The sequence below is a fragment of the Primulina tabacum genome, chromosome 6 (assembly GCF_025594145.1).
Source record: "Primulina tabacum isolate GXHZ01 chromosome 6, ASM2559414v2, whole genome shotgun sequence".
Taxonomy (NCBI): Eukaryota; Viridiplantae; Streptophyta; class Magnoliopsida; order Lamiales; family Gesneriaceae; genus Primulina; species Primulina tabacum.
In genome coordinates, this window is record NC_134555.1 from 616,287 (window position 1) to 640,493 (window position 24,207).

Below are 24,207 nucleotides of genomic sequence, written 5' to 3' on the forward strand. Positions count from 1 at the left end.
TTGTTGACGCCCATAATCTTTGGTGTCTTTCTTTCTTTGTCAACCAATAATCATACAATCTTACATGTTTATGTACATCATTTGTAAGGCCTGAGATTTATTAGTCTTCATTGATGCGATATTTAAAGATATGAGAATGCATGACATGTAATGAGAAGCAATAAATGAGATGGGGGAAGGAGAGATATGAAAAATTAGAATTTTGAATGAAGGGCAGACCGCACCCGCACCATGAAAGATACCGCACCCGCGGTGCATGGACAGAAAATTGGTCATTTTTACTATAGGGTCACCGCACCCGCGGTCCAAGAAAGAGTGCACCCGCGGTTGATGGACAGAGAGTTGGAAATTATTTACAGAAATGACACCGCACCCGCGGTTCAAACGTAACCGCACCCGCGTTGATGTAACCGCACCCGCGGTCTTATATGTAGCGCACCCGCGGTCGTCGATTTTGGAAAATGAATAGACTGCCGAAGCTTGAGCGCACCTGCGGTCTAGATGGAGCGTACCCGCGGTGCAGCATGCGAGAAAGCCACCTTTGTTTCTTATGATGACACATGCCATATATATATATATAGAATTGTGCTGAGTCTTCATTTTTAACACTTCCATCAGCTGAGAAACGAAGGAGAAAAGGGTTCCAAGCTTTCTTTCCATCTTTACTATTTGATTTTGTAAGATTTACTTATCCAAAAGTTAATCCAAGCTTAAATTCTTGTTCCTCACTTCAAAGGCTACAAGAGGATGTAAGTTTCATTCATTTCCTGCATGATTTGAGATATTGATGTTGGGGAAACTTGGATATGCTTGTAGATATATGTTCTTATGATTATAAGCAACGATTATTCGCAACCGGATCGAAGAAATGGTACCGTATGTAATTGTTATGAATTCCAGCATATGTATGATTTAACATGTTCAGATTTCAGAGTTAATGTGTATTATAAAGAGAATGGTGAATTGTTGATATTGATTATATTGTGTTGATTTATGAGTTGATCGGTATATCGAGAATCCGCCATTATGCCGTCGAATTGTATTCAGATTAAAGATTGAGTCCTATATGTATTGATAGAATGCACTTTGATCATGTCATTTCAGATTCTATTGGCAACTTTGATAGCGAGACTTCGACTACGACAAATTGTTCAACGAAATGTATAATTCATGTTTTGTTTGGGGAAGACACAACTCAAATGAGATTCAATTTGAGTCTCCCAATCAAATCACATACTAGAATTGTTGTCTATCTTTTGATATGATTTTGATTTGTTTATGGACTTATATTCTAATCCATTGATATGATGATGTCTTGTTTATAGATTTATATTCAAGCATTTGAGATAGGAGAGTCATTGGCAGACTTGTCAAACTAGACATTCGGTTGTATCGACGCTTCGGATCAGATTCAATCCGATTGTAGACATTCGATACAGACAGGGCCGAAGTATAGGAATAAGACGTACAGTTACCCCGATTGGGAGGGTAGGTGACAGACAGTGACGTCTTATTCACACCGAGATCCCTAGAGTAGAGTAGAGTCGAGTCAAGACATGATTTGATTTGAATTGCATGCTCATATAGATTGGTTTCATAGACTATGGAACCCATTGTTATTGCTTTCATGCATGATTTATGATTATGTATTAGCATGCATGCATGTTTTATACTGGGATTTGTTCTCACCGGAGTTTCCGGCTGTTGTTATGTCTGTATGTGTGCATAACAACAGGTGGGGCAGGATCTGGGTCACGACAGAGATGAGTTCGAGATAGCGTGGTGACTTCGGGCGCCGAAGATTACTAGTTGTTTCTAACTAGACTTGTACTACTTGTGGTTGTAGTTTGTATTAAACACTGGTTTGTATGAATGTATTAGAACAAGACATGTAATTATGTTTATTGAAATAAAATAAAGAACTATCTTGTGCTTGTTTATATACATCTGAATTAATGTTAAAAAGTAAAATTTTGACCCACATTTTTGAATAAAGATCCGATTAATCCCGAAAAGAATTGAGTTAGAGCTCGGGTCCCTACATCATTCGATGCTAATTTATTATATGCATCATCGTATATTTATCAAGGAATTTATTTCTCAAGGTTAAAAATACGGACTCTATATATATCAATAAATATTAAATATTAGATAGATAGATAGATAGACTCTTGAGATAATACAGCTTAGCATTCCATTATTCGACTGTCGATGGTGACATGTCAATAATTTTAAAATCAATGCGTGATTGATCTTGGAGAGTGTGGATCGGGTTGATTGCACTAAATCAACCTATGACCTTGGAGTGTTCATTGTGTCGCTAAATTAATAATTCAATCGAAACATGATCAATTTACGAAGCTAGCACAAGTGTCCGAGTTGTGTATCTCCAAGATTTTTGACAAACAAACAAATATTGATTTATACGGCAATTATTTCTCTGGTCTTATCATCCCCATGCGCACGCGGATCTCCAAATATTTGTCATAATTTTTCATTACCCTACGTTATATTAGAAGTATTCAAAATGCTGCAATTTGTATCAATTATTATTATTATTAGGCAGAGTTTGGTACATGGGATAAGGGATGGTTGATAAATAATCCCATATATTATCTTATTATACGTCGATAGTTCAAATAACACGTGATTTATTCTTAGACTTTGTTTCACCTAATAATTTTGGAATATTAAACACTTTTTATATATAAAATATAGTTAAAGAAGATATATTAGATCTTGATTTAAGAGATTGTAAGTAAGAAAATCATTTAGTTTTGATAACTAATATCTTTGTAGCTGATCGAACAAGTAACGGAAATATGTTAAGAAGATGAATAGGTCAATAGCTTGCTTACATGTATTGTGTTGGGTGCGCGTGTGACTAGAGAAAATCGGTAGTGACAAACAAATAATTTATGAAAAATAATTGTACGTTAATTGAGGGTTTATCCTGGGGATGACAATTTTTCCAACGGGTTTGGGGCCCTGCGGGAAAAATCCGAAACAAGGATGGGGATCCTTGATTTTTTCGGGTTTGAGTTCGGGTCCGGGGATTTTTTTAAATCTTCGATGTAATTCGGAGCGAGTATGAGATTACTATCTTCATCCCCAAAATCCCCGAATCCGTACCGCATATAACATCAATAATAAAATAATAATATTATTAATATTAATAATATAATAATATTATTTTTTAAAATATTAATAATCTTATTATTAATATTATCTCTAATAATAATGGATAATAATAAATTTTGGTTCGAAAAAGTATCTGAATTCGTTATCGTCTTGCCATATTAATATTTTTGAAATAGGGATGGGAGCGAGGATAGGAAGTTGATCCCCGAAGTTTCGGGTTTAGCGATTCCCCGAACCCGAAAAAGCGAGGATTGGGGCGAGCATGAGGGTGGAGATGAAATTCGGAGATGAGAATGAGACGATAAACCCGTCTCCGCCCGATCCATTGCCATTTTATCCACAGCTGGTTTTGGTAATGACAAGTTAAATTGTTTGCGTACCCAAATCTGAGAATTCTGGACAATTATAATAATGTCATGCGTACGTAGTCAAACTAATCAATCAATATCATAATTATAAATAACGACAGTTTATCCTTATTAAATTTATATAGATTTTCATGAACAGTGATTTAAAAAATAGTTCACAATCTAGAAAGGCCAGTGGACATAATTGTTGAGAATACTTCGTTCGAGCAAAATTTACAAAGTATCATTTTCAAATTAAAGCTGTCCTTTTCCCTTAATTGAAAAAACTGTGAGGTTGCACAAAAAACTTTTATAACATCCTTAGTTTATTAAAATATTTTTTTTATATCAAAAGTAATGTTTTTAGTAATAGATACGGATCAGACCCATCTGTATTGCACTATGAGGGGATTGATGATTGTTATTTTTAGTTCTAGTTTTCATGTATTTTGAACAAAGTGAGAATTGATAATTATGGTGAAACAAAAAGGTTGTCCAAGTGTGGGTTTATGTGAAGGACGGGAGACATCATTATTACAACCACGCCCCAACCGTACAATTGATCGATCATATATGAAACAAATTTATCAATTCTCGAATTGGACTAAATAATGGTCTAATTTATAATTAACTTATTCAGATTAAAACTTTATTATACACAAAAATTAGGAGCAGTGATGATGATGGATTAAATAATATTATTAAATTAAGTGTTGATAATAAAAATTAGATCATAAATAATAATGGGCAATTAGAAAGATAAGGTATTTTAATGCAATGCTTGTATAGGATTTTTTTAGTAATTTTCTCTTAAATTGTCAATAATTTCCTAAAGAAAATTGGTTTAAATTTTATTATACTCTATTGACTTATTTGTGAAGCAACCACCGCTCAATGTTGTCTGCATATTTTATGGAAGCAACCACAGTTGACTAGAATAAATAAGGTTACGGAGGACTCTAATCGATTAATTTTATGTTTTATATTTACATAAAAATAACGCATAATTCGCATTCCTAAATTTTTTTAAAATAGAAAAATGTATAACCTAAGCAACAAGATTATCCAAGCAATCATTTCAAACGAGTTAATTGGCAGCGGCACCATCCACTCTAGTATACAAAATAATATAGGGGAATATTTTTTTTTAATAATACACACTCAAAATTTAATTATAGATATTTTACTCGTGACATGGATTGATCAGTTGAATCAAATAAGATCGCATAAATTTATGTGATACCGTTTTTTATGTCGATTTTGTAAGATGAATATTTTATATATAAAAAATATTATTTTTTGTGAGACGAGACCTACTAAAATGATATATACTACTTACTACATGGCATTAATATTTATTTCTCTTGTTGTAATACAAATTAAATCCAAAAGTTTACACTAAGTTCCAAAATTTTAATTTAGGGCACATAAATCATAAACTGTAGCAAGCTGTAAATTGGAATCTTCAACTCGTCAAATTTCTTCTCAAAATTTCAGAATCTGGATATTTCGATAAATGATAATGATAATAATTTGTTCTAATAATTGAAGAACTATCATTAAATTAAAAAATACAAGAGGTCAATGGCATTGTATGTTAAAATCTCCTTTGAATTTCATTTGCTTGCTTCAGGAGCAATGTACTTATTTTTGGGTTATATTTGCTCACTAATTATTGTAAGCATATCTTATCTTCATGTTTGTAGCTGTAATATTATGACAAAAACTTGTGTGAGACAGTATCGCAAGTCGTATTTTGTGAGACAAATATCTTATTTGGGTCATTCATGAAAAAGTATTACTTTTTATGCTAAGAGTATTATTTTTTATTGTGAATATCGGTAAGATTGACCCGTCTCACAGATAAATATTCGTGAGATCGTGTCATAAAAGACCTATTCTAATATTATTTCTTTTTTATTTTAAAATATTACACGTAAGATTTAATACACATTAGGATCTTATGACCAAGTCTTTTCTTGTCCCCACCACCTCGTCTCTCTTTTTTTATTAAAAAAAATTAGATATATTATCGATAGATAATCTTTTTAAAATGGCCATTTAAAAATAATATAATTCTGCAAATATATATTATATTATATGTATAAAAACATGAGATAAAAAATATAATATAACTTTGAATTTGAAATAAATTAGACCCCAACATAAAAATGTTTCCACAAATACCAAAACCATCATCAAAAGCAACAAGCAAACACTCCATTGCCATGGAACCGGGTGGAGACTCGCCACCCATCTGGTCTCCCCCTTCCGCTCTCTTCGTCCCCGCCCGCCGCCAAAGCCGCCTGTCTTCGTTCCTTAATCCGATGACTCTTACAATAGCCTTCTCCGTCCTCATATTCATCATCTTCTTTTTACTCCCTCCAACTCTGTCGCGCAATAACCAGGCTCTTAAACCCGATAGCTCCGTTAAGAAGAGCTGGAATTCCATTAACATCTTATTGGTGTTATTTGCTGTTCTTTGTGGTGTTTTTGCCCGAATAAACGAGGAAAGTTCATCCTCCGATGGTGCAGAGACTGTGCAAACTGCTTACGAATTTGTAAACAGTGGAAGGCCATCCGTTTCGGGTGGTTTTTGGTTAGAAAATCCCGATTGGAAAGTTTACGATAAAACGAGTAATTATATGAATACAGGTGGTAACAGATTGAGAAGGAGCAGCAGTTCTTATCCCGATCTCAGGCGAGCGTCGTTGTGGGGAAGTGATGGTGAAAAGTTAAAGTATTTTGATGATTTTGAGGTTGATTTTCACCGCCCGCCGGGAAACTCCCACCGCCATGTGAGGCAGAGTCATGAGGTGGAGAAGGATGTTGTTGCTGAGACCCCTGTCAGGGAGATTCCAGTGGACAAATTTGAACTCAAGAATTCCGTCCCGCCGCCACCGACACAGCCTATAAAGCAGGTGCCTAAGCCTCCTCCACCACCTCCGACACCGGTGAAAAGAAAACGATCCGTTCATAGCGTCCCAAGACAATACAATGTTGAAAGGGGAGGACGCAAAGCTGAGTTGAATGAAACAAGATCTTCAATACCTCCTCCGTCAAAAACACCGCCGCCGCCGTCCGAACTAAAGTTTCACCCTCTGGCTGAAAGGCGTGAAAAGATCCAAAGGAAAAAGAGTGGAACAACCAAAGAAATTGCGACAGCTATAGTTTCACTCTACCAGGGTACTCAGACAAATAGGAAGAAGAAAGTGAAAAGCAGAGATATTTTCGAAAGCGTCGCTCAAAATCCTTCTCCACAAACCGTACCAGCGTCAATTCCGCCGGTCCCTCCGCCTCCGCCACCACCACCTTCGTCTAAAAAAGTATTGCAGAACTTTTTCAGGAAGAGTAGCAAAAGCAAACTCGTCCATTCTGTTTCCACCGCTAACCCACCACCTCCACCCCCGCCGCCGCCTCCTCCAAGCTCAATTTTTAACAGCATTTTCAAAACAGGGAGCAAAACTAAGCGATTTCAATTGACATCAGCATCGTCGCCGACCCCTCCGCCGCCACCTCCACCTCCACCACCCCCTTCTTCAATATTCAATTCCTTATTCAAGAACGGAACCAAAAGTCGACGTCTCAAGTATATAGAAACCCAACCACCGCCACCTCTTCCACCAACACAAAGAAGCCGCCCGAAGATCAGCCTTGAAAGCACCGGTAAACCACCGAAACCCACAAAACCATCCGCTTCTCACCACGAGAGTGTGGTTTTTGCGCCAGCGTCGCCATTGATCCATATGCCACCACCTCCACCTCCACCACCGTTCAGAATGCCAGAAATGAAATTCATCGTGAAGGGAGATTTTATTAGGATACGCAGCGCTGACAGCTCTCCGGGACGGGAAGATCACGACGTCATGTCGGTGAAATCAGACTGTGGAGATTCAATCGGGCCCTCATTTACTTGCCCCAGCCCTGACGTGGACTCGAAGGCCGACACTTTCATTTCGAAGCGCCGGGATGAGTGGAGGTTGGAGAAAATAAACTCCTTCAAGGAGCCGCGGAATACGGGCTCTTGGTCCGCCGGACTCGGCTGATCAGGCCCAACCCAGCTTAATTATGTGGCTTGGATTTTCCTTTTTTCCCGCTTTTTCTTTGGAACCTTACATTCCAGACACACTAGCACACGATTTAAAAATAAATAAAAAATATATCAAGGTATGCCTAAAATTGATTTTTTTTTTTTTGTGTGAAAAAACTATATATATATATATACCCAATATAAATGGATTGATACTCAACTTAAATCACTTGGCACTGACATACATATATTTGTGTCTTAATTTCAATGATATGTACCTCATTGTCCCCAAAAAATGTTGACATTTCATACCTAAAAATTATAATTATACACTTAATTTGATTTAGTTGATATTTAAAATTGTACATTTGTGCTATAATATCAATTATTTGTACATATATTTATTGTTTTAGTTTTCGTAACTAAAATTGATTGATACACGACACTTATACATTTATGCAATAGTTTCAACTATTTATATCTACTAGAAAAATGTACGTGCGTTGCACGTAAAAATCTAAACTGTTGAAAATATAATATGTACGAAATTTTGATAATATTTAAATGAATTAAAACATGGTTAATAACATTTATCAACTGAAACAAACTAACCCATAAAAAATAAAAAATCATGACCATATACGGTATATGAATCAGATAAATTATCTTATCCACTTGACACACATTTCAATATGCTTCTTGGTTGATTTTGACAACTCAACAACTCTTTGTCGTAGTTTGTTATAATATGCATCTAACTATTTTGGTATGTTCAGCAAGTATCTGATCGTATTTAACATCTATTATGTTATTTACAATCTTTATCGGGGATCTGACATGCTCGTAGTTTGCTTCTTTATCACGCCATTTTTTCTGTTTTCTACATTGTTTTTATCTGATAATCTTATTTCCCGACTATTTTTTTATTGTTAAATGATTTTTCCGCTTTTGACAATCATCAACTATAACTCTTAAGAAAAAATTCTTTTTATCGTGATAAGTTTTCACTTGTGACTAAAAATATGTATAATCTATATATTCTTCAACAACATAACCAATGAATGATGTTGCACCTTCTTCAAATATTGTGATATTTGTGATATCATTTTTATATATTTAGTATCAATATTATCAACATATAGCTATAAGGTTAATAAATTTTTAACAACTATTTCTCAATCACTGTGAGAAAAATACTTGAAATCTCTTCAAATGACTATATCTTAGAATTGTGTTCTCATTTAATTTGACGCAATTGAAGAAAGTCATCTTGATCGTCATTTTTTGGAAGCTTTGAAATAATGATTGTGTGCATCATGTCATGAGGATGATATAGTTTCAATCTCATTTGTTGCGTTTAGAACATAATATTATATTATTCATTGAAACTAAACAAATTTTCTTCTATCGAGTTTATATTTTGTTTTATAATATTTTATATCTTGTGGAACGATATATAAAATTAATTATTGTATTTTAAAAATATTGAGAAGAGATACGAATAATGTAATTAAGATATGCATATGAGATATCATTCAAATATATGTCAAAGTATTTGTCTCATTCAATATCTCATGATTCTCATCTAATAATATAACCATTTAGATTTCATGAGCATTTTATGATAGTCAAAATTAATTTGATTAAATATTGTATAATTTTATTTGAATTTCAATAATTGGCTAAGTAAATTTATTTGACGATGGGTTTTCTATGCTACCATCATATATGTTATGAATTAGCTGGTTAGACACTTTGACTAAAAAAAGAGACAAAAACAATCTTGTTGTCACCTCGAAATATATCGAGATAATATTGGAGAAAATCACACACTTTTTCTTAAACCATAGAAAAATATTAGGCATGTGTTAACTTGTGATATAATAAAAATTTAGAATCATGCATAATCATTGAATTAGAACAAAATCGCATGCCAAAAATCTACTGGATATTATATATTTTAATAATTTATCCATATTTGTCGTTCACCAGAGGACTCTTAGACCTACCAAATTTTGTAGTTCACCTATTATTTTCATAATAAATAATATTACAAAAATAATATAAGCAAATACATAAAAACTCAAACTAAAATGCCTTCTATCAATCTAAGTAAAACAAATTGATTAGAGAATATAATAATGCCGTAAAAATTTTAAATATTGATCTATAGACAGAAGTTTGGAAATACATTTGCCCCAATAAATAAAAAATATTATCTCTTGATATTCTGAGACATAAGGTAAAAACAAAGAAATATTTCAATTTTTTTAATATTTTCTAAGTCACTTCAAACCAGGTAATCTAAGCAAACAGAAAACATGCATTATGTGTTTAAAAATTAACAAAATATCTCAATAATAAAAAATTGAAAACTAACCATTTTTGTTGGATATTTGATTTTGTTTTCTCTTTTCTTTGTGCAAACAAACAAATCACATAAACAATCCAAACACAATTACATGATCAATACAAATGACATATAACAATCAAACATGTTAACGCTAGGGTAAAAAAACTCCTATAATTGCAATTGCCCCAATAAATAAAAAATATTATCTCTTGATATTCTGATACATAAGGTAAAAACGAAGAAATATTTCAATTTTTTTAATATTTTCTAAGTCACTTCAAACCAAGTAATCTAAGCAAACAGAAAACATGCATTATGTGTTTAAAAATTAACAAAATATCTCAACAATAAAAAATTGAAAAATAACCATTTTTGTTGGATATTTGATTTTGTTCTCTCTTTTCTTTGTGCAAACAAACAAATCACATAAACAATCCAAACACAATTACATGATCAATACAAATGACATATAACAATCAAAGATGTTAACGCTAGGGTAAAAAAATCCTCTCATTGCAAGAATACAAAATGGTCAAATGGAGCATATTATTTAGTAATATTTATTTAGCATCATTTATAAAAAAATTGACTAAATATTTATTAATAATTTATTTTTATTCAATCCGACTCATCTCCCTTTGTCTTCCTATTATTATTTGACGGCAATGTATAAATTTAAGTAATTAAAATTAAATTTAAAAGTAAATTAAAATAATAATTAGTTTGATTGAGTTAAATACACTATTAATGATCTTATTAAACTAAGATAAAAAATGACTTAAATAACACCATTAACATGACAAATTGTAAAACAAAAAAAATAATATAATAGTAAGCTCACAAATGAAAGTCATATATTTAATAGATTAATAGATAATATATTATTTAGTAATATGTATTTAGCATCATATATTGAAAATTGATTAAATAACTTAAATGTTTGCAATGAAATCACTTACATACAAATATTTTCTATCAATCACGTATTTTTGTTGATACATAAGTAATCTAAATATATCTACATTCTAAATGGGAAAAAAATGTGTTATATGACCTTAATATTTATTAATAATTTAATTTTATTTAATCACACTCATCTCTATTCGTCTTCTCATTATTAACTTAATGTTCGTAATACTAACAATTTATAACATTATGATAGTGATTTTCTGTGAATTTGATCTCGAATGTGAATTGCAGATATATTTAGATTCACAATTCACATTCATATATTTATATAGATATAGATTATTATTAAAAGAATATATGAAAAAGAAAACATGTATTAATTTATGTAAATTTTAAATTTAAAAATAAAAATGTATTAATGATTATTATTAAAAGAATATATGAAAAAGAAAACATGTATTAATGATTATTATTAAATGAAGGTAAGGATATTTATGTAAATTCATCATTCACATTCATATATTTATATAGATATAGATATAGATTCGGACTCAAAAAATACAATGAAATTCAAATGATAAAAACATATGGGGTCAGGAAGTTCAAACTAAATTTTCTAACATGGAGACTAGATTTTAATTTATATTTGATGTTAAAAGACCGAGTCAAACATCCCGTCAAATTGAATTTTCAAGGTGCGTCTTTGATATTCAGTTTGACGGGCCCCTCTAGTTTTGTGAAAATGAATTATTACATGTTAGAACTCTTGTTACATAAATATTAATGCAACAAATAATGAAAGGTAGAATACGATTCGGACTTGGTTCTCAGGTGTCGGTTCCATGACATAAATAACTCAACTGTCACTTCCTATCATTTGTAATTTTGCGGTCCTTGATGTTAATCGTCCACCTAATAGAGCTCGACAACAAGGGTCTCTTAAGACCGACCGGACCGGACCAGACCAGACTTACGTAAGACCAGAGGGGCTTGAAGTGAGGTTGTTTTCACCAACAGGGAAGCTTTAACAAAGGACCAACAACATTTGACAGAATTATATGATATTTATATATTTGGATCCTCTATCCCCTCACCTGTCATTTGTGTTGGTGGACCAGTCGTTGCTTCCTGGAAACTCCAATTCCATACAAACAAAAAGCATTGGCCAGCCATATTATATATACAAGGGTTATTCGGTGCTACGACCTTATGCGTAAACTCATTATTTCAACCTTTAATCCAAAGACTGTAAAAGGGACTTGCATGTTCTTTCACATGAACTAATGCATATGGAAAAAAAGAATGATAAATTTGTTGGATTCCATTAAATTTTAAGAATAGTTCTGCGATGTCGTGGGTTATTTCAAGAAGAGTTGGGAGCTAGGCTGCACTATGGCTTGAAGAATCCAAGAGCTTTGGAAACTTTGTGGCAAGTTTTAATCAACAAACTGTCGTCACAAAAGATGTATTGACGCAAGGCTAGTTCGAGGTTTCCACGAAGAGAGGAAGATCTGTTCATTTGCTTCCCCTGTATCATCAAGAAAGAAATAAAGTTTCGGGCAATTCAAAATAGGACATGCATGTCCCTTGGTGCTTCGTATTGGAAGAAAGTGACTTGCTGGGAAAAAAAAACAAATTCGACAATCTCAGATTTAGTAGCAGTTCCAACCGAAACATGACTGGAGACGACAGTATACATGGAATTTATTTTGAGCAAAAGAGCAACAAATAAGTATAGAACGATCAACACATGATACAGATCAAACTCTAGACTCCAAGCCGGACTAGCAGCGAACATGGAGAGTCGATAAGAACATTTCCAACACCATTGTTCTTGATGTCGCGCAGCAGATGGGAGGAGGATAAGCAATCATTCAAATTCATATTCCCATTTAAACAGTCAGGAAGATGATATTACGAACTCGCCAAAATATATCATATCATAATTTTTAAACTACTACGAAGAATTAAATTGACCAAAAAACTAAGATTTTCAAAGAATCATGAATTTTTATTAAAAACATTTAATTAAAATAAATGAATATCCTGAATTATTTAAATTGAGAAAAGTGATGGTCACGATCATGTTTAACCGTCTAATAAATATAATTTAATTTTGATAATTTAACAAGTTTGAAAACTACTTAAATACATTCTCACGGCCTAACCTAACATAATGAGGATTTAATATTCAAACCTACTCCAAATTTGAGCATTTTTCTCCTCGTCCAATTTTGTTCTGAAAGAACAAATTTTCAAATTCACCTTTTTAGCTTTTTTCGGACATACCATTAATTACTGTTGCTGTCACCAGTTCCTCATTAGTCGCTTCTTCGATTTCATTTCCTCAGATTTGTAATATATTCTTACGTACGACTCTGAAATTCGGACAACGAATATCGAGAATCTGTATCGAAACACGGTTTCTATTCGAAACCAAGAGCTTTCTGTTTCTTTGGTTTTATTATCATGTAGGTGAAAAAAACAAAAAATTTGTTTTTGACTCATGCTTTGAACGCACTGTATATGGATAATTAACGTGAACACGAATCTCTGTGATGGAGTTATTCAAGGGAGGGCTTTGAATTTGCCTGTTTACTATCACAACTTCCTTGTTTCGTATTCCCCGCACCACCATTTCCATTGATTTCACAGGTCCCATCACAAACTATATATTTTCCAGTCCATTGTTCTTCTGCTTTTTTATGTATGTATACTGACTTGGGTTTTTTTTCCTTGATTATGGTTATGATTTTGCAGGGACTGTTGTCTTATCTTACCACCTTGTTTCTTGGAAACTATTTCGATGCTTACCTGCGTAGCACGTTCGAAGCAGTCGAGCGATGAATCGCCCGTCGATCATAAGTCTGAAAAGCCCCGATGCCGATGCCGCTCCTGACAAACAGATTATTAAGACACTCTCTTCTCAGGTAATCTGCTTTCTGGACTAGCAATTTTGGAGGGAATTTTGTTTGAAAAAATGTTTGGAAATTATGAAAGTTTTGGTTTTGCAGGTCAGGAGTATGGCATTGAAGGCCTCGGGTGCTTATCGGCACTGCGCGTCAGTGCGCGGGTGAGAAGGAGGCGCATCTGAGGAGAGAAACGAGTTTCCTAAGCAGCGGGTCTGACTTGCCGACGTCGGACAAATTCCAGTGGTCATACCGGCGGACGGAGAGTTATAATTCGAGCACCACTGCTGGGAGAAGGGAGCTGGAATCTAGGCTGAAAGGGATATCTAACGGGAATGGGACACCGGTGTCGACGAGCCGCCGGCAAGTCGACACAGTGGTGTTTGTGGAAGAAAGCGAGCCGAAGGAGTGGGTGGCTCAGGTGGAACTCGGAGTTCTAATTACGTTTGTGTCCTTGCCACCTGGCGGCAATGATCTTAAGCAGATTCGATTCAGGTAATATTTCGGTAATTTTAATCACTTTTTCAAGAGAAATTAATTCCTTGCATAAATTATTTTCCACTGAAATTTATGATGGTAAGACTTAAATCATGCAAGAAGTTCAAACGTAGTACGTTGATTTTAATAAATGAGATGTACATTGTTTTCATAATGCATATAAAGATGGACATTCAGCATCGGTGGACTTGGCGAATCAAGATTGTGTATGCTTACCACAGTTTTTTACTTCAAACAAGAATATTCCTGCCGATGAAAATATATTTTACGTCTCATTATTTTGTCATTTAGATGTACTATTACAATGACATTAAATCATCTGATTAGGTACTCGCTGTCCTGATTCATTCTCTCTGTACCGATTATTTCGCAAGGGAATTGTGGGGATGCCTTTTAAGCAAAGTCAAATGCAATCCAATTTTTTACATGCGATGAAGTCAAATCACCATTGATTTTTAGGCCCAATTTGTAATGGAACTGTGTAGTGTGTAGGTCCAACTTAGTGGCTTGCCATAAAAACAAGCACTTGTCTCTTTAATATAATTCTTTTTGAATCACACATTAATCCAAGCAATATGTCGGGATTGTTTTTCGGACGGGGCAACTATTATTACACAACAATATACTTCTGAATAATTGCACTTGCTTGCATCTGATCATAATCGAACATCGGTTCACAAGATCTAAAGCTTATAAATCATGTTACAGTCCAAATGCTATATATAGACTCTTTCAAGGTTTGAAATTATTACTTCCACGATGAGTTTCTACTACAACTTTGACGTTTGAATTATGTGGTCAGAGTTCAACTTAACTAGCTTAAATTGCAGATTGGGGGGCCTTTCCATTATTATTCTTATTGTAGGGTATATATTGCATTGATTCATATGATCATCATCGCACCATGATTTATCTTGTGTACCGGGTTGAAATGCTTTGCTATGTAGCCGAGAAACATTCAACAAATGGCAAGCTCAACGGTGGTGGACGGAGAATTGTGAAAAAGTGATGGAACTTTACAATGTACCGAGGTTAAACCGGGAAGCATTCCCTCTGCCAACAACTCCAAGATCTGAAGACGATGCAAGTTCAAAGATTGAATCTTTCGAAGAAAGACCATTGACACCACCATTAGGTAGAGAATCACTGCCTCCTATGTTTTTCGGACCAACTGGAGGGGGAATGACATGCTTTTCATCAGATTCACTTGACCATCAATCGAAGCTTTCTCATTCTAACTATGATGCTTGTGATGCTGCCTCGACTCCTAAACTCTCAAGTATTGGTGGTGCTAAAAAAGTGACGTCGTCCGCAGATGCCTCCATAAGAACCTGTTCCTCTCGAGATGTTGATCGGTCTGGAGAGATATCAATAAGTAATGCCAGTGATCTAGAAAGTGGATGGGTTGAACAAGATGAGCCGGGTGTGTATATTACCATCAGAGCGTTGCCTGATGGTAAACGAGAACTCAGACGGGTGAGATTCAGGTTAGTTTCTACCTTTCTAGCTTTTCTTGAAGACATGAATAACGATGTTAAAAGTTTAGAACCTTAGTTTCAAGATTATCACCCAGGCATGCAAAATGGAATACGAACAGTCTTTACGCTATGATAAAATTAAAATGCGCCTTGCCTTTTCCTTTTGGAAATTAATACTTGTGTCAACATGATACTGAATTGAAGTTAATGGCAGTCGAGAGAAATTTGGGGAGGTGCATGCAAGATTGTGGTGGGAAGAGAACAGAGAAAGGATACACAAGCAGTACCTGTGATTCAATTCAACAAGGCAAGCAGATCAGATGCTGCTTTTTGGGCAAATAATGACTAAAGGTTCTTGGTTATAAAGTCAGAAGGCCAGTTCAGTACCCACAAAAGGGAGAGTAGCCTGTACAATGAGAATTCACAGTTTGTGACTCCATGAAAGAACCATCATGAATTTTGAATAAAAATTGATACGGGATTGCATAAAAATTGTGGCTTATTTGGGGATTCTAATCTTAACACATATATGGATCTTTGCTAGCTCTTATCATTGGAATGCGAACGACTACTAATGTTCGAATATGGAAATTGTTGAGTTACACCAAGATAATACCATTTTGTATTGACCAAGTGTAGCACATCGTTCGGTCAAATTTGAAAAGTTGGGGCAAGAAGTTGAGAAAAAGGAGAGTTGATCCTTGCTATGGGACAAATAAAAAGCATCTTTTTAATGGATCAAACTAAGATTTCTCTCCATTTTTTTTTTTTTTGCAAAAAGAAAAGAAAAGAAGTAGCAAGTTCAAGAGATGGGAGTCGACAACCCGTAGCACAAACTACTGTTTCTTAATGTGATTCTAAACTAACATGCCTCGACCCTGCAATCCATGAGGAGGGTGAAACGGCAATTCGATGGCAGCAAGCCGCTGGATATCTGCTGGCACCATCGTTGAAGGAGACTGCTCCAGCTGGCCCATGGCGGCACTCCGCTGGGAAACTGGTGGTGGCTCCACCGGGCAGCGACAAATTGGACAATTCATATGGGAATAGAGCCACATATCAATACAAGGGGCATGAAATGAGTGCTTACAAATCGGTAGCTGCCTAACTTCCTCGCCTTCTTCGAAAACTGATAGACACACAGCACATTCAGACTCGTTTCTCATATCTTGCCCCGCCACCCCGTTCTTGTACTTGAAGCTGAAAACCGAGTCCAAATTAATATTTTGATATCTCCTACTCGAGCTCCGACCAGTGATCATTGCCCGTTGGCGGTCGCGGGAGTACCTGTTGGTGCTTAAATCTGTGCACCATTTTAAGACTACTAGATTATAAAGCGCAAGCACAACTGCAGCCGTTCCGACCACAACTAGGCCGTAGTACAAAATTGGCATGTTTGATTTTGATAAGGAAGATGGCGGCGGCATTAGATGTGGGCTTGGAGGGTGGTCTCCCATGGTAACTTTTCTCCCGGGAAGTTTGGTTTTGTATATTCTATGAAATAGAACATTTAATTATCTCATGTTAGTAGTGGGAATAAAAAAGAAAATCTTGAAAAACTCCCTTGGCTTAATAAGTAAATGATTTTGTGCTTCCTTCGGAAGTCCCGAGGCAACTATAACATGTCCAATGGATTGAAGCTTTAAATAGTAGCAAATATTGCTCGAATTGACTCTAAATTATTATTGATACGAAGATTACTCCAAATTTGGGAACTTATGATGTAATTAATCTTGGAGGTCGTATTCTTGTGTTAGTTGTCACATGTTGATTAGACAATCTTTTTTTTGAGATAGTTTTTGGAGTTGGGTTAGTTATAAGTCTCAATCTTAACATGATATCAGAATCCAAATTTCACTGTTATGCATTAGACTGCTCATATTTGAACTACCCATTCTGGTCATAGTTGAGTTACTCGTAAATTTCACGGTCCAGATGTTTATCCCTGAGTGTGTTAGTTGTGCCATATCGGTTGGATAAAATCCCCGAGAATTGCGTATATGGACTTGGACTATTCTTCCCATTGAGCTAACTTTTGGAGGAAAAAAAATCTTTCTTTCCCAACATTCTTCGTATCATTCTTAGTTACATAACTAATAATTTGTAACTTCTTCTAACTTCTCATCATAAATAAATACGGTAAATTTATTTAGATTATCCAGACTCTTACACAAAAATGTTACATAAGATTTCTTCCCTATATGGTGAGGGCTATCCTATATTCAATATGAGTGTGATAAATTTTGATCAAGATGTACACATCAATTATTGAATGTTCAATTTTCAACCATGGTTCAATCAATCAAATGTTGAATAAGTGGCTCCAAGATTGTGACTTCGATATTAAGGTATTATTGGTTAATAATCTTGAAACCGTGGTTCTAAAGGTGGGAGTTTTTTATGTGCTGCAAACTGTCGGTGGCCTTGAATTATGAGAGAGACACAAATTTACATTGCAAATATGAAATCGATACGGCAGAGTTGGGGAGAAATGGGTGAAGACAGTATCTCTCCGTCTCTCTCAACAACATTATCGCAACCATAGCTAGAGTACAAGCCATTGTAATCAAGAAATTGATTTGTTATGCTGTATCAATCACGTTATTGGCACGTAATTGCTATATGGACCTTATCGATCATTCGGATTCTTTCAATACGATACCACAACTTTCACGTTTGATCTTGATCTGTACACCTCGATCCGAAAATAAATCTAATATATTCTTTATTACATCAATAATTGATTGTGGCATATTGAGTTTTTATTGGTGCGAAAGTTGGTTAAATATGTTGAAAATTCATACGTGATAATTAATACTTGGTGTAACATATAATGTTGTTGAGGAATTTTTCTCATTCGGATACTTTATATATACTGCATCAACAAATATGGTCTAATTTTGTATGCCTAAATTTAATAAACTACTAGTTAATAATTTTGATATTGATTGCATTTTATTTGGGAAATATGAGAAGGAAAAAAAATAAAAAATGTAATTTTAAAATATTATCGAGTTTCGAGTCTGATCCATAGACAGAAGACCAAAATTCAACTCTGAGAGCCAATTTGTATTGGGCTTTAGTCAAAGTGATTCCGATCCAAATTTGATTATCTGGGTCCATTCGAAAACATTTTCATTAAAAAATATCATTCACATCAATTTCATGTCGTTATCTTTTGATTTGACAAACAGTGGTGATTTAGATTAATATTTTTAATGGAAAAATTGGTTAAATAATTTCGATAACTATATATTTTTTTTTAAGTAAATGACCTCTTGAAGTGTATTTCAAATACATTTGAAGAGGTCATTTTCTTAAAAAAAAAGTTGACCGAAGTTAACCTATTTTTTACTTCATATAAAATTGTGATAAAAATCATTGCTTTGCATTAGGACTTAATTTATTTTTCCAAGAAAGGAGAAAAATAAATTCTTGGAAAAATAAATAGAAAACGTGGTCCAACCCAACACGGTTTTATTCTTATGCTAACCCGGACCGGGCTTTCCAGGATTGGATCCTGATTATCCTTATCCAGTCAGCTTGTCTTGTACGATTATTATTTATTTTACTTTACCTAATCCGATAGCCCATTGGTCAACTTGTCAATTCCGTCACAATAAAAAAATTCGCAGGGCAACAGCACCCCGTTCTTGAATGATTGATTCATCTGTACTTCCCCATTTCAATAATATAATATAATAATCTGAGTGGTTCTTTTACAATTCTCAATTTTACTGTACTTTTTTTAATACCATTTTTATTCCAAGGTTATCGATAAAAAAAAATTTATTCAACTTTTCAAACGAAAAAAAAGCATTAAAATAATTTATATTTAAATATTGCTTTGATTTTTTTTTTTTAGTTTTAATATAAAAATAGTATTTCCTGCTTTTGGAATGTTGAGCTCTTCTTGAACGCCATAACGGTCAATGGTTTTGTGCCCGAAGTGTTTTCACGCTGCGATTCCGTACACTTCGATCTTAATGGAGTGCTGTCGGTTCTTGAAGTGGCGAGGGACGTCGGTTTTAAAGTTTATAAATTTCTAAGGAAAAATAGACAAGAGAGGAGGCGGCAAATTTCAATTTTGACAACCCATCAGTTTACAATCAAGATTCGTACTTTTTCATCTGATTTTCATGGAAAGTGGAATGGCATTGAAAGACAAGGGGGTGAATTACGATGTTGTTGTCGAGATTCAGAATCCGGGCACTGAGGAAACTTCAAGAAAAAGTGCTGATTTTCAAAGAAATGGTGTTTCTGAATCCAAGGAGGATTTGCCTAGAGAACAGAAAAACTTAGTTCCACCTCCAGATTTCTCTGCAAAACCACCCCTTGGACCTGCTATTAGGCAAAGATCTCTTTCAAAATCAGCTTATTCTAAGCCCAAGTCAAGAATAGTGGAGCCTCCACATACAAGCAAAACGAAGCCAGTTGAAGAAAATGCTCAACCTGCTCGTCCCGCAAAGTCACCTTACATACTTTCGCCTAAAGTTGCTTCGCCTTCTGTAAAAGTTAATCCTGGAACTCCAAAAGCATCTGCTCCAATTACGCCAAAAACACCTCTAATGGCGGCCGCTGGAGGAGACGATGACGAGGATGACGATGATAAAGTATACGAAGCTGAAACCTTTAAGAATCTCAAAGCTAAGCGTGGTAAGAAAGTGAGATTCTTGATTCTGATTGAATGGATCGCTTTTGTGTCCCTAATTACTGTTTTAATTACGAGCTTAACCGTTAACAAGTTGAAGGGCCTTGAGATTTGGGGTTTGAAATTGTGGAGATGGTGTGTTTTGGTATCGGTGATCTTTTGTGGTCGTCTGTTCACTGGCTGGTTTACTAATACTCTGGTTTTCTCGATTGAAAAGAACTTTTTGCTCAAGAAAAAGGTTCTGTATTTTCTTTTTGCCTTGAAAAAGAGTTTTCGTGTCGTAATTTGGTTGGCCTTGATTCTTTTAGCTTGGGGCTTGTTGTTTAATCGCGGGGTTAAAAGATCACATGACGCTACTAAGATTCTAAATCATATTACTAGAGGCATTGTGTCTACTCTTGTTGCGGCCGTTCTGTGGATGGGGAAGACACTTTTGGTAAAGTTGGTGGCTTCATCTTTTCATGTTAGAACATACTTTGATAGGATTCAAGAATCTATATTTCATCAGTACATTCTTGAGGCACTTTCGCGTGCTCCAACATTTGATAGTGCTGTGAGTGACGATAATTCAAGGCTCAGCTGTCAATTGAGTTTCAATAGTGCGAAAAATGGGAAACAAGAGAAGGGGGAGGTGATTAATGTGGATAAACTTTACAAGATTAGGCGTGAGAAGGTCTCGGCTTGGACAATGGGAGGGTTGATTAAAGTTATAAATAGTTCAGGATTGACAACGGTTTCTGAGTTAATTGACGACAGCCTTGAAGAGGAACATGGAGAACCGAAAGAAATTACGAGTGAGGTTGGGGCAAGGGCCGCAGCTAAGCGAATATTTAGAAATGTTGCAAAATATGGCCACAAGTAAGAATTCATGTCTTAGCATAACTTAGCTTCTTTTAATTTGATAATTTTTTTGTGCAAATGTGTGAGTTAATATCGTGCTATGGTTTAGGTATATTGAACAGGATGATCTTTTACTTTTCATGCCTAAAGAAGAAGTTGACAATGCATTTCCACTCTTTGAAGGAGCTGCAGAAACAGGGAGGATTACCAAATCATCCTTCAGAAATTGGGTGGTAAAATTATTTCCTTATTATTTTACATTTTACGTTCTGACCGAGAGAAAAATTAAATAAATTTGGGTTGCGTTCGCATGGAATGATCTGATTTGGGTACATCAATTTGAAACTTAAATTTCGAATTCAATATTGTGCCTGTATGAAATCTAATTGTCGATGCCAAACCTTAATTTATTTGTAACAAATTTGAATCTCCCATATCCTTACTCATATTGAAAGCATTGATTTCAAATGATTCAATCTAAACACAACCTTTAGTTAATCTCCATCAATGGGATACTTTTGAATGAAATAAGAACAAACCATCCAAAAATATAAAATGATTCTATGGTAGTTTCTCAGTTGGCTGGAGCTTGTTTTGAGAATAATTTTCATTTATCTGCAGGTAAAGGCGTATAACGAACGAAAATGCTTAGCAGTCTCGCTAAAAGATGCCAAAACAGCTATAGAGGAGCTTAATAAGATCGCATCAGGAATTATACTTATTGTGATAATTATAGTCTGGTTACTTTTGATGGAAATTACAACCAACAAAGTCTTGATCTTTATTTCATCTCAGATGTTACTTGTTGTATTCATGTTTGGTAACACTGCTAAAATGGTTTTTGAAGCCTTGATATTCGTATTTGTGATGCACCCTTTTGATGTCGGTGATCGCTGTGTCGTTGATGGCGTGCAGGTACCTCTCTTTGGATATGTGTATATCTGTATAAAGACATTTCGGTCCATTTAATACCATCATCATATATTTCTTTTCTTGAAATTTCGCAGATGGTGGTTGATGAGATGAACATTTTGACCACAATCTTTCTGAAACCTGACAATGAAAAGATATACTATCCTAATTCAGTATTGGCCACCAAACCAATCAGCAATTTCAATCGGAGTCCAGAAATGGGCGATTCAGTGGACTTTGCTGTTGATTTTTCCACTTCAGTAGAGAAAATATCAGATATGAAGGATAAAATAAAAGCGTACGAAGACTCTATCTTTTCACCTCTATATATATATGTACTTCGAATAATGCATCATGATAATGGTTAAACCTGTGTAGTCATTCTTTGAAAAGTGGAGAAGGGTTCGTTTTTCGCTATTGAATCTATTTTTCAAACAACATAAATTAAATTCCACAAAACATTTTACACAATTGTTGACTAGACAATATGAGTTATACCTTCCGTTATTCATTCTAACTTGTTCCTTTTGTTGTGAATGATATTTCGGTTTCCCCGTATCAGTCACCCAATTGTTGTGCATTTTGATCTTCAGATACTTGGAGAGTAAGCCTCAACAGTGGCATCCCAGTTTCAGCGTTCAGCTTAAAGAAATTGTTGATGTTCACAAGTTGAACATGGCACTTTATGTTAATCATACAATGAACTTTCAAAATTCTGGAGAAAGGGGCAATCGCAAATCTGATCTCGTTTTCGAACTTAAGAGAATATTCGAGGAGCTCGGTATTACATACAGACTTCTCCCTCAGGGCGTGCAGGTCAGCTATGCCTGAGCAGAAACGGCAACACCAGACATTTGTGATACACAGATGAGTTTGGGTAGTTGGATATAGACTGTGGTCTATATTTTTTGTTTACTTCTTCATTTTTCCTTTTCTTCATCTTCACCTTTTAACATGTATATGTTCACTTTATGAAACATTTTTTGACCATATTGACGCATTTGAGGCGACTCGAAAAGTAGCAATACCAACAAATAACTGGAATCGAGCTTATTTCTTTGTGCAATATATGTTATTGTTTTATAGCTAATAGGTTGCTGCATGCATTGGCACGCACTTGGAATTACTTTTTTATATTTTTATGTATCTTTTCATTACATGTATATGTATATGTATAAGTCGACTAAGAGCGCAAAAAAAGACAAAAATATAAAAAAATTAAACAAAATGATGCAAAAAGAATCGTTCTTTTCTGAATTTATTTTCATCTCTTTGGATAATTCCTTTTGGTTTATCCTTTGAATGCGTTATTCGTATGATGAAATCCCTTGTGCTGTTTAATTTATAATTTGTTAATCAATAAATGTTCTCGGTAGTATCTAACTTAATTTTGCATGGTTTTTTGAAATTAGGATTTCAAAATATTACATGCATTTGAATTATGTAGTAATTTATTAACTCACAGTAAAAAAAAAAAAAAAACTACGTTATATAATTTCATTTTTCAATTTATCATCTCACGGTTCAAAATGTGTTATTTAACGTATAAAATTTTAAATCAAAGAGAGATTAAAAAAAAATACTATGTTATATAATTTCATTTTTCAATTTATCATCTCACGGTTCAAAATGTGTTATTTAACGTATAAAATTTTAAATCAAAGAGAGATTAAATCCAAATCAAATCAAATCACCAAGTATCCGCCATCCCTTGAAACCCACCCCCCACCATCTTCATTAGAATCAAGTCCAAAATCAATAAAAGAATGATTATCTTTTTAAAAAACCAAAAACAACGAGAGAGAGGGGATGAATGAATAAGTGCAATCGATCACGCTATAGTCCCCCAAGTGACACTCATTGGGTCTACCAACCAATCAAATTGACACTGGAAAATGTAGTCTAGGAGCATCATCTGAGGGGAGCCACTCATATCCATAATATAAATATTTATAAAGTATATAATTTATATATATATTATTATAAATAACACCATTAATTTATAATTTTTATACTAATCTAAAAATGGATATCTGAAATTGAGATGAAGAAGAAAATACAAGAAGAAGCCAAACAAATAAAGAAAGGGATAAGCATGTACTGAATATTTCATTTTAAAAAAGGTTCCCTTGTCAATTT

The 24,207-nt window shown here is 34.4% G+C and overlaps 3 protein-coding genes and 1 pseudogene across 3 annotated transcripts; 3 read left to right on the top strand and 1 right to left on the bottom strand.

Moving 5' to 3' along the window:
• The first annotated feature begins 5,659 nt into the window (after positions 1-5,659).
• Positions 5,660-7,534, top strand: LOC142548331 (uncharacterized). Its single transcript, XM_075656635.1, has one exon. The coding sequence runs from the start codon at positions 5,660-5,662 to the stop codon at positions 7,532-7,534; it is 1,875 nt and encodes a 624-aa protein (XP_075512750.1).
• Positions 7,535-12,960: 5,426 nt separating this feature from the next.
• LOC142548433 (protein Brevis radix-like 4) lies at positions 12,961-16,435 on the top strand (annotated as a pseudogene).
• An 87-nt stretch (positions 16,436-16,522) lies between these two features.
• LOC142548332 (RING-H2 finger protein ATL1-like) lies at positions 16,523-17,122 on the bottom strand. The gene has a single exon (XM_075656636.1). It carries the CDS (start codon positions 17,120-17,122, stop codon positions 16,523-16,525), a length of 600 nt encoding a protein of 199 aa, XP_075512751.1.
• Positions 17,123-19,464: 2,342 nt separating this feature from the next.
• LOC142548434 (mechanosensitive ion channel protein 10-like) lies at positions 19,465-23,121 on the top strand. Its single transcript, XM_075656751.1, has 5 exons — positions 19,465-21,174; positions 21,266-21,389; positions 21,778-22,071; positions 22,164-22,366; positions 22,662-23,121. Exons 1-5 carry the CDS (start codon positions 19,805-19,807, stop codon positions 22,897-22,899), a joined length of 2,229 nt encoding a protein of 742 aa, XP_075512866.1. The 5' UTR covers positions 19,465-19,804; the 3' UTR covers positions 22,900-23,121.
• Positions 23,122-24,207: the final 1,086 nt, after the last annotated feature.